The sequence below is a fragment of the Populus trichocarpa genome, chromosome 16 (genome assembly GCF_000002775.5).
Source record: "Populus trichocarpa isolate Nisqually-1 chromosome 16, P.trichocarpa_v4.1, whole genome shotgun sequence".
NCBI classification, from domain to species: domain Eukaryota; kingdom Viridiplantae; phylum Streptophyta; class Magnoliopsida; order Malpighiales; family Salicaceae; genus Populus; species Populus trichocarpa.
This window is the reverse complement of record NC_037300.2, coordinates 13,721,596-13,733,946: the sequence shown is the minus strand read 5'-3', so window position 1 is coordinate 13,733,946 and position 12,351 is coordinate 13,721,596. Positions and strand designations below refer to the sequence as shown.

The 12,351-nt window shown below is 29.4% G+C and overlaps 1 protein-coding gene and 1 long non-coding RNA gene across 2 annotated transcripts; both read right to left on the bottom strand.

Annotated features, from left to right (window-relative positions):
* Positions 1-2,574: 2,574 nt before the first annotated feature.
* Positions 2,575-5,187, bottom strand: LOC112324445 (uncharacterized). Its single transcript, XR_002978286.1, has 2 exons — positions 4,848-5,187; positions 2,575-3,174 (listed from the first exon to the last, which is right to left on the bottom strand). It is a non-coding gene; the product is annotated as an uncharacterized LOC112324445 (long non-coding RNA).
* Positions 5,188-10,334: 5,147 nt separating this feature from the next.
* On the bottom strand, positions 10,335-11,954 carry LOC7482222 (peroxidase 22.3). The gene is made up of 3 exons (XM_002323019.4): positions 11,651-11,954; positions 11,341-11,535; positions 10,335-11,151 (listed from the first exon to the last, which is right to left on the bottom strand). The coding sequence occupies exons 1-3, from the start codon at positions 11,867-11,869 to the stop codon at positions 10,603-10,605; spliced, it is 963 nt and encodes a 320-aa protein (XP_002323055.3). The 5' UTR covers positions 11,870-11,954; the 3' UTR covers positions 10,335-10,602.
* Positions 11,955-12,351: the final 397 nt, after the last annotated feature.

The following is a 12,351-nucleotide window of genomic DNA, read 5'->3' as shown; positions in this document are numbered from 1 at the left end:
AAATGGTACTGCCATGTTGTTTATTGTTCAGGTCATGCATGGCGGCCAAGTTTGAGACTTCCGAGAAGCTTAGAATTGTCAAAACTGCAAATGTCATGGCCATGACTATACAAGTGATAAATGTTGTGCTAAAAAAATTGTTTGATTTAGTCATTGTTTAAGTGTTAACTAACTCCCCCACTATTTTTTCAACAAAAAAAAAAAAAAAAACCTACTCCCCCTATTTATTTCTTGACGTAATTATTCCGATTGTGATGAAATTTTCAATGCATATTTTCTCACACCTTATTTTTTTTTGCTAGACTTGAATATATACAAAAATTTATTAATCAAATTAAAAGCCAACCTGATATATAAAACTTTAATATATAATTTATATTATTTTAATATATCTTTTCAAGTAAAAATTCTTTTAACTTACACTACATTATACTTAATTTTATTAATTAAAATAAAAATGATAGAATTCAAATTCGTAATTATTTAGTAATTAAGACTCTAATACTTTATCAAAGAATCATCTCAACCTAAATATTTAAACTACCAAGGCTCTCATACTATACCAAATGATAATCTCAATAAAAAAACTTAAATTTATTATGTAAGGTTATGAGATATGAGATATGATTTATATTATTTTCTAATACGAGATTATATTATATAAATAAATATAGTTTAATGATTGTGTATTTAGTAATTTCTTTTAATAAAATAGATTCCAACGACTACATTCTATTAGATTAGTATATAATAAGAAAGTGATATCACCTTTATGTAACCCAAAAGCAACCGAACTTTCCATGGAAAAAAATGATGGCGTTGTTAGCAAGTCTCTTTAGAAATGTATGGTGTGAGGATTTATCATAACGAAAATTAAGTGTGCTATTCAATTTACAAGTCTCGTGGATGGGAAGGCCAATTAGACCTTCTCTCAAACCAATTAGGTCCAAGATAATGCATCATTATTCAATAAAAAGGATAGCATTAGGTAAGAAACTCTTGTCATTATAATTGACTGATATATGCAATGTTTGACCGGCGGGCGAGGCAAAAAATCATTAATCATTTAATTAACGATAATTTTTAGATGATTAATTAAAGAGATTGAAATGCTTAAACCTGTATGCTTGACTAACGAAGGTTGCCAAGCTATCTGCTAATAAAAATAGTTCATGATATATATATATATATTGCTACGTACCCCTAAGGGAAATTTCCTTTTTGAAAGTTACTTTCTTGAAAAGGATTCTGTTGATTTTACCTATACGACTCACCTAATCCATGCTCTAACTGGTTTGATTTTCCGAGCTTTCTCTTGGCAAATGAATCATGTTCGTCAATCATCATACTGTGTTGATTGTGTGAAAATACGAGACCATGAAAGTGAAATATTGCATAATCCATATTTCCGTGAGGGGGAGTGTTTTTCAAGTGTCAATTTACATTTATTTTGTCAAATAAAAAAAAAACTTTCTCGTAACAATAGTTTAAATTTTTAGATGAAATTTCAATATATGATTTATGTTATTATCTAACACATTTTTTTAAGTGAAAACTCTTTCAGCTTAAAACTTGTATATGTCCATTCTACTTTATACTTATTTTTTACCAAATAAAATGTAAATGGTAAGATTCAAACTCGTGACCGTTTGATCAATAAGGTTTTAATATCATATTAAAAAATCATCTCAATCTAATAACTTAAATTTTTAAATAAAAAGATTCATTGAGATATTTTATGTTATCCTTTTTTTTATGTATTTATAAAGTGGAAGTTCAGAATATAAATGGTAAAGAAAATAGATAAGTTTGAGTCTCATACAATTGAATTTTTAATTTAATTTGATTGTTCTATGTGAAAACATCCTAAACTCCATCATAACATATAATGAATTATAACTTATAATATAAATCAAAATAGTATTATAATGATTTAAAATGTTATGAATAATAATGAATTATAACTTATAATATAAATCAAAATAATAATTAAAAATATAATTATAAAACACTAAATATATCTTTGTGGTCTATAAAGTGAAAAAAAAAAGTTGGTTTAAATTATAAGAAAAGGAAATAAAACCCAAAAACTTTCCCATCTCATTTTTTTTTACTTCCTCCCTTCCAAGAAGCTAACGTTTTACACTTTCTTGAAACTTTTTCATTCTCCTAAAATTATATTAAACAAAAAATATAAATAAAAAAGATATTAAAAAGTTGTAACCCTTTATCATAATACTAAATTCTAAAAAGGCTTTTAATGCTTGATAACTCAATGGGCGTGGACCTTATCATAGAATAAAGATATTGCAATTCAGAATGCGGCCCAATTATGGAAACATTGGGCTATCCATGTCGTACCTGCATCCACTTGATTGTTTTATTTTTTAAAATTAAATTATTTTAATGTTTCACAATTATAATATTAAAAATAATTTTTTAAAAAATATTATCTTGATGAATTTTTAATTTTAAAATATTTTAAAAAATAATATTTATTATATTTTTAAACAGGCTATTTCCATCTTCTCCATATATAATCTCAATAAATTAAAACTTAATAAACTAATAACATTAATTAAGTAATATTTTTATTCAATTTCAATTTCAAACTTAAAATTTAAATAATATATCAGTTAAATAATATCTTAATTAATTTAACTGAAGCGAAAATCAACTAAATAATTGTGTTAACAACATAGCTCCATCGTTAACTTTTTCTAACCATTCCCAACACGTTTTCAACAAAAAAGAACATGAACGATGACGTGGAGTTGAATAGAATGATATGTAATGAATTCTTCTCTGCCTCTGCTTTTCTTCGAGTGGTGACAGAAAATCACATCCTTGAGACATAATTTACAAACTAACATTTCTTTGCACTCCACCTGTTTGATAATATAACTGTGAGAACTGTCCCTGCCCCGACCTCTGCCCTCTCTTTCCCCTCACAATATCAGACTTTTCCATAACATAACATTCCAGTTCTGCTTCTTCTTCTTCTTTCTCCAATAAAGCCTTCTACTCTAAATCACCTGACCTTCTTAACCTTCAATAATCATAAGAACTAAGACATATCTCTCTCAAAATCCTATCCAGTACCAACAAGTAACGACCATATAACCCACTCATGGCTCTCAAATTCTATTCTGAATGATGCCCAACATGGCTGACCTACAGAGAATTAAAGAAGAAATTTAAAGAACATAGACAAATAATTGGGAAGATGGTTTCGATTTGTTACAATAAAATCCCATCAATCACATAATAGTCTCATTGCAAGGGTGAATCAGATCTGGTTTGACACCTATAAACTTAGGGCTAATATGGTGCGATTCAGTAAATCTTCGCCTAACGTTCCAAGCCTATCATTGCTGAAAGGTCATCAGGCAGAATTACCTATGATAAATCAAACCCTGGTGCACTTTAGGGATGAGCGGACTTATGCAATTATGGTTAGAACACCAGGTTGTGCAAAAATTCCAAAGGCACGAATAGTAATATAAAAAAAGCATTAAAACTGAAGTAGCCCCTCATATTTTATCATTTTGTCGTTCCCAACAAAAATTGCACATTGGTTATTATTATTTGTTTAGGGGTATTTTTTACCTGCTCACCATTTTAATAAATAATAAAAATACCTTTAAGAGTACAAAATAAATAAAATAAAGAGTTTCAGGAAGGGTTGTTTAGGTTTTTTATTTTTTATTTACAGTAAAGTTACGCATGTACTCTTTATCATAATCTAATTTTTGAATTTTTTTAAAAATAATAAATAAATAATAACAAATAAATGAATGAAAAATAATTTGAGAATTGAGTCAAAACAACACAAATTGAAAGTTTAAGAACTAATAAGATGAAATTCTAAATTTAGGAGTTAATTTGATAAAAAAATTGAAAGAATTGATAAGTTTATGAAATTAATTAAACTTTGATTTAAAATCAATGCAATCAAGGATTTAATTGAATAAATATCAAAGTTTGGGGCTGATTTGGGTTGTAATTGCAAGAAATTAAAGTCCAAGGACCACAGTGAATAAAAGGTGATACCATAGGGGTTAATTGATTTTTACAGGGGTAATTTTGAAAGAATTAAAACTTAAAGAGCCAATTAAGGACTGAATTGATTAAATTGGAAAAAAAGGACTGTTTTGTTAATGGCGCCGAAATACAGGGGTTCAATTGAAATTGATCCCGGGGCAAAATTAAAAAAGAAAAGAGATTTTCCATGAATAAGGGCCCAATTGCTAAATTGAAGAACTTCAGGGGGGCAAACTGAAAATAGCCATTTCAGTTGAAAAATGGCGCCGTTTCAAAGAAAACTATTCATCTTCTTCGTCTCACCTGACCAGGAAGAAAAAAAAATATTATCTGGAGGTGACCGCATGGCATAAAGGCCACGAACGGGGGGAGAGCGAAAGGAACACAGACGCGAAGGAGGGGAAGGAACAAACACAGGGGAGAAAACCAGAGGACAAGGACTAACAACACAGAGGGACCAGGACGAGCTGACAGAGAAAATCAAAAGAAAAGAAAGAATCAAGGGGGAGAACAGAACGAGCAAACACAGGAAGGAGGGACCAGGACGAACTGACAGAGAAAGGCCACGAAAAAAAAAGGGAGAACACAGAGGAACTAACAGAGAAAACACAGGGGGAGGGACACACAAAAAAAAAAAAAAACTGAGAACGAGAAACGAAAAACTAACAGAAAGAAAAACACAAAGAAGGAAGAACAGAGAGAATAAGATAAAGCAAAAAAAAAAAAAAAAAGGAGACCAAAAGAGAGAACAAAGGAGAAGTGAACGAAAAACAGAAGCAGGTGACATTGGACAGTCATCGCACCGTTGCCATCGTCTTCATCCCTTCGTCTCCAGACCAGGTAAGTTCTTCATTTTCCCGCTTTGCATCTTCGATTCATTTCACATTGTGCGAAGATATTTATAATTACCATTGCACTGTGGAGAGCATGCGTGAATGTGCCTGTTGCCCAACCGGATAACTGGCTCGTGCCAGTGACTGAGTTTAGCCGGATGGATCTAGCTCAGCCCGTATATTTAAGCTACATCTAGCCTGAAAATAAAAATAAAAACCAGTTGTGGCTAGGTTGTAGAACTTAATCTATAAAATTATTTGGTAAAATTTGAGTTCAATTTAACAATAAAATCTAAAATTATGCTTGTTTTTATCATGTTGTGTTTTTGAAGTGTCTAAAAGAATCTTTGTAGGCTTTATCTTGTTTATCACCATTGTTCTATCATTATTATTATCACTACCGTCATCTTTACCTCAATTATACCCCTCATCTCTATCACTAGTACTATTACAAACCGTGTCAGCCCGTATCATAACCATAATATATTATCACAATCCTATTATTATCATGTTTATATATATATATATATATATATATATATATATATATATATATATACATACCAAAACAAACAACTTTTTAAATGTTGACAGTGAAATTGCCTTTTACGTTATCATTCAAGCTTTAAAAAATAAAAAAAAATCTTTGAAAAAAAAACATATAGTAATTTAGATACAGATACAGATTATTTTTTAAAAATTAAACTATAAACATTAATGTTAAATATATGAAAGTGATTCGAAGATACTGTAATTTCAAAACCTTGTGAATTGTGATGTAATGAGTAGCTTTGACATGTATCAAGAGAATATTATTTTAGATATCATGATAATAAATAAATAAATTGTGTAATTTATTTTTTAAAGATGAATTAATTCACTATCATAATTTTTAGATTTATTAATAGAATTTTTTGTCAGTATTTATACTCTCAATCTGTTAGCACTATTTTTAACTATGAGCTCACATAAGGAAATACTCTATCAATAAAACTTTCGTCGGTGATTTCTGGTTTGTCGGTGATTACCAAAGGATTTTTTAATGACAAAAGTGCACCAAAAAAATTATATCTGCTTCATTTTGTTGGTATTTTCCTCAGGGAACTGAACATATAATTGGCATAAAGACCGCATGCAATTCTGTCCGTGATTAAACAATGATAGTGACATTTGCAATAATTTTTTTAACTCTCTAGAATATACCGATGGACTTAATTTGTCTATAAGACCTTCAATAATTATTTATATATATATATATATATATATATAAAGTAGAAAATAATTAAAATAAAATAAATTAATATAAATCAACACTCAATAATAATATTCAGGAACTGGGTTGCTTGAAAAAAAAGAAAGAAAATCAACTCAAACAAATTTGCAACAAAAAAATAACACAAAAAAATAAAACAACAACAAATAAATAAATCTACTAAAAGTTTTTTCCACCTAACCTAAAAAACCTGTTCAAGAACCCATAATCCAGCGACAGATAAATTCATTTAATTAAAATTGCACAAAAAAATTAAATAATAATAATTAAAATCAATCTTATATATTTAATTGAAATTGAACAACAAAATTGGAAAAAAAATTGAACTAAAATTCAACAAAATTTTTCTAATATGAAAAACATTCCTACAATAACAAGAACAAAAAAATAAAAAAATATTAAGAAAACAAATATAATGAAAAAAAAATACAAAAGAAAGAGAAGAAAAAAAATCTTACCTTAATTTTATTACGAGTGAAGCTGAGAAGAGGAAAAAAAAACAAATTCATAAAGTATATTAATTAAATGAAGAGAGGAGAAGACATATTTGCACGACGAGGAGAAGAGAAGAGAAGGAGTTAAGGAGAGAAGAGAAAGGAAGAGAGGGACAATGATGTTTTTTACAAAAAAGGAAGAGAAAAGAAGAAAAAGAAAAGAAAGAAAAAGAAGAAGTGTGTCTATTATGAAATTAGTGATTTTAGTCTTTTAATTGAGCTTTTTTACCGATGATTTTATTGATGGATAATTAAATATTAATATTTTTAAACATCAGTCGATGATTCCGCTTGTAATATTTAATTTAAATTTTTAATTTAATAATTTTTTTTCATAAACCTCCTAAATATCATTGACAACTTTTCAGTCCATTGCTGATTCAACTTGTAATATTTAATTTAATCAAAAATTTTCAAAACCCCCTAAAATATCATTGATGACTTTTCAGTCCGTTGATGATTCTATCTTTAAAGAACAATAATTAACAGTGCAATTAAAAAGTGAATGGTTCCAAAGCTCTCAGGAAAATACTGATGGACTTAATCCATCGGTGATCTCGTATGTAATTGGCAAGATGAACAGTGCAATTGAGAAGTGAAAAATCTTAAAGCTATCTATAATATAAAATATGGATTAATACCGTCGGTGATACCATCTGTATAAATGACACATTATCGTACATTTTGGTTTTATTTAATTCCTTCCTTTCACATTGTAATCCCCTCGGTATATTTAAAGCTATCTGTAATATACCTATGGATTAATACCGTCAGTGATACCATCTGTATAAATGACACATTATCGTACTTTTTGGTTTTATTTAATTCCTTTCTTTCCCATTGTAATCCGCTCAGTATATACCAACATAATATTTTTGTCGATATTTATCGACGGATATAGCGAAGAAATAATCTATTGGTAAAATTCATTGCAATCTACAAACAGATATATTCCGTCGGTATTTTCATTTGTATTGACCAATTTTCTAATAGTGATCTAGCCTGTCAAATAAGTCAACATCCAACTTCTTAAATTAAGATTAAATACAAGAATAATGGATTCAAGTCCTTTCTTTCTTCACTCTGTGCGAAAGAATTATAAGAAAAGCTAAATGATACGGGGAAAGCACTGTAGCTTTCCTCACAAAACATTGTGAATTGTTACAATATTTCTCCACATTATTTTTTCTTACATGTGCTTTTTTTTTTTCATTTTGTTTTTGTTATGATTTTTTTCAAAATTATTTTTGTCAATTTCATATGTTAATATTGAGATGGTTGAGAATTTATCTTTGTAATTTTTTTTTATTTTGTCTTTCTATGAGGTTAGCGTGGTTTGCGAGTTTTTCAAAGTAACCCAAGTTGCCTCAGTTTATGGATTTGGTGGGTTTTTTAAATTGAACTTGATTTTTTTTATAGTTTATTTTTTTCTCATATTGTTAAAAAAATAGTTTTAGAGAAAAACCATGTTATTACACTTTATAAAGTAACAAAAATTAAAGGATGTAGGGGAAATCATTGTTCATCAACACCCATTGCACTGCGAATTACAATAGTAATCCACAATGTTTTGCTTTTTTTTTTTCTTTTTTGTTTGAATTTTTGTTATGATTTTTTTTTCAAATCTATTTTTGTCGATTTCTTCTTTTAAAATTGAGATTGTTAAGAATTTAGATTTGTAATTTGCTTCTTTTTATTTTTCCTTTATATAAGGTTAGCATGATTTATGGGTTTCCCAAAGTAACCTAGGTTGCCCCGATTTACGAGTTTGGTGGGTTGTCTTTTTTTATTTTATTTTTTAATTGAACTTAACTTTTATTATAGTCTAATTTTTTCTCATATAATTAAAAAATTAGTTTTAGAGAAAAATCATGTTATTAAACTTTATAAAGTAACAAAAATTAAAGGGTGTGAGGAAACCATTGGTTCACCCACACACATTGCACCATGAATGACAATAGTAACCTATAATGTTTTGCTTTCTTTATTTTTTCTTTATGTTTTTGAATTTTTGTCATGATTTTTTTTCAATTTTTTTTTGTTAATTTCATCTTTTAATATTGGGATGGTTGAGAATTTAGCTTCATAATTTATTTATTTTTATTTTACCTTTTTAAAGGTTAGCATGGTTTGCGGGTTAGACATGATAACCTGAGTTGCCCTGATTTACGAGTTTGTTGGGGTGTCTTTTTGTTTAATTGAACTTGACCTTTTTATCGAATTTTTTCTTCTCGTATAGTTAAAAAAATAGTTTTAAAAAACATTTATGTAATTAAACTTTATATAATATTTTTTTTCTTTTTATTTAACCTTTTTATAAGGTTAACATGGTTTGCGGGTTTACCAGGATAACCCGAGTTGCCCTGGTTTACAAATTTGATGGAGTGTCTTTTTTTTTAATTGAACTTGACTTTTTTATCATCTATTTTTTTTTCTTATATAGTTAAAAAAATAGTTTCAGAAAAAAAGTTATGTTATTAAACTTTATAAAGTCCATGAACCTATTCACAAGTTTGGCTGGTTGACTTGGTTCACGGGTGTGACAAGTTTAACTCTTTTCAATTAGTTTTTTTTCTCATTCGTAGATACTAGATTAATTGAGAATTCAGTTTCATAATTGGTTTCGTTTTGCCTTTTATGAGGTTATCGTAATATAAAAAAACATCTCGGTATTGGGTTGGTGTTTGATTTTGCAATCATCTATTTTTGTTATTATGTAGTTAAATAAAAAACAGATTAAAAAAATTATAATCTCAGTGGAGTCCATAACTCAATTCACAAGTTTGACATACTACTCGGCTTACCCAATTCACAAGTTTGACGTACTACTTAGCTTACCCGATTCATAAGTTTGACAAGTTTACCCACCAATATGATATGTTTTTTTGTTTTGTTTTTGGTCTTTTAATTGTTTTAAATTTATTCTTTTTCGATTTCATCATTTAATATTGGATTAGTTGGGAAATGGACTACATTATTGATTTTTGTTTGATTTTTAGGGATAATTGTCTCAAATAAGTGACTATTTTTAGGTTGGTGCTCAATTTTGTGAGTATATATTTTTATCATATAATTAAATAAAAAAATATAAAAATTTTATTAAACCCAATAAAGTCCATGACCGGGGGGATCCAATCTGTTATCGTCTCAATATTTTTTTAAAAAAATTATCATCTTAAAGTTTTTTTAAAAGCTAAATTATGTTTTTATTGATCATCAAAGTTGTATTTGAACCTATGAAATCGATCGATTTAAATCGAGTTAGCTCTCACACGATTTAGTTAAAAACTTAGTTAAACAAAGAGTTGAGTTCTAAAATTAAACTACTTTGTTAGATTTAATAATACTATTAAAAAATTCTCCATGCTCTTAATATTTTTTTAAAAAAATTAATATTGAGCCGCGGCCGAGCACGAGCCAATATACTAGTATAATAGAATTGAACTCAACTTTTTTCTCTCTCCCTCTTATGAATAGTTCAATAAATATGTTATTTAAGATAATTGAGAAGTTACAAAAACAGATTTAATTAATTACTAGAATGGGTAGAAATAGCCAGCCTGTGAATGCAGGCTTAACACAACCTATTTAAGATACAAACAAGTGAGCCGAACTTGTTTTATTTTAATTCAACAAAATAAAATAAAATAAAAAACAACATATAATGGAAAATGCAAATTGAAATTCGGGTTCCACTAAAAAAAAATAATTTCATTGGAAATTAATACAACAAAATAACCTTACATTTTTAATACAATTGAAATCAATATACTACGCAAACAATTCAATCTTCCTTGCAAGTCTAAATTCACTCACAAAGAAGAGAGATGACACAATTACAATGAATAAATTAAAACACAGAATTTACTGTAGCATTATAATTAAAGAAGACGATTCCCTGCATATTGATCAAAAGATAAAATAAATAAAAAATTATCTTTGCAGTCCAAACAACAATTTAGTTCACCTTCCTACAATTCAAACGAACTTGGCCTTGCTTTCCAGTCAAAACGTTTATATTCCCCATCTTAACCATAGACTTAGCAAAATCAGCCCAAAAAGCCTTAGCATTTGAACTATAAGCCTTCACCAATCCATCTGTGGAGCCACCGTTGAAGAGGGCTTGATCAGAGCGAAGCAACCCTCTTTTCTTCACCAAACTGTTGAAGTATGCAACATCAAAGTGTGCAGGTGTTGGGTCTAGAGGAGCAAGGTTCGAGTCACCTCCAACGAGTGGACATGTTGGTTTGCGCTGTTTAACAAATTTAGGGTCGATATTTGTTTCATTGTGGATTCTGTTTCTGAACGTAAAACACTGTGCTGACCCTAAAGTGTGGCCTCCGGAGAGAGCTACAAGGTCTCTCTCATTTAAACCCTGCCTTTTGAAGTTGTTGATTAGGGCAGGAAGATCCATGAATGGTGATGGGAGGTCATTGTTGGCTTTGTCTCTGCTAGCTGTGGTTGAGTCCTTCCTTCCTAGTTGGACGGCCCATGTTGGCCCTCCTAGCTGCACATATTTTAATATGAGCAAATATGTAGATTGCAATGTTAATTAAATTTTATAGCCGGCATGCATGATAATTTATTAATAAATTCTAAATTCAAATATTTTCATTCTCATTTTCAAATATTTGAAAAAACAAAATACTGAACCACCAACTATATATACAAAACAACTCTTTAATCGATCACATACCGCAACGACGGAGTCCCGGGCTGCAACAGCTACGATATCTGCACATGAGACCACTGGACGTCCACAGATTTTGTCCACCTCCGACTTAACTTGGTCAATAACTTCAAATCCTCTAAGAGAATTGATATTAGGCAACGCATTCTTTTCACTGTCAATGGTGGATGTTGAATCCAAAAGAATTGATGCATCACAACCCTATATCACATATATACAACCAAGACCATTAGTATAAGAACAATATGCATGTAAAACTTAATTATGTGATACTATTAAATAATTAGGAGAAATTAGAATGTGATTAGTGTAATACATTGACAAAACAATCATGGAAGTGTAGACGCAACAAAGAAGCACCCATGCGTCTTTCTTTGTAAACTGCAGCCTCCACAACTCGTTTGATAGTTGCTAAAGCTTTGGGACACACATGGTTATAGTAATATGGAGAGAGTACTTTTGAAGAAGAAGCAGAAGTAGCAAGAACCAAAAGCACAAGGAAGGCAGAAAGACAGAAGATGGTACGAGAAACCATGTTTAGTTAGTACTAGATCTGTAGTGATCACTCTGGTTAAAGCTCTTGTTTTGCTTTGATGATTTACTGTGTTTTCCTTGCCTTTCGGCTTATATTTATAGGGCATGGGGGAGCTAGAGTTGAAGTTCTTCGACATTGTAGGACTTGGCCAAACCTAAGGCTTTTGAGAAATTAATTTACAAGTGTCACACAAATGTCAAGGCCATGATTAGGGAGAAAAGTTCATTAATGTGCTCTAAAAAAACTGTTTGATTTAGTCATATCACAAGCTAGCTATCTAATTCATGTTTATACATGCATGTAGACCATCTCGTGGGAATTTTTTATTTTCTATTATACACACACTGTCTCTTTCTCAAGTAACTTATTTTTCTAGCTTATCTCCGAAAATAAAATATCTAGCTATTTCGAGACTGAGTCGGGGAGGTGATCAACCAAATCTCTTAATTTGTGCATCCATGGGACATTAATCAGAGCTAGAG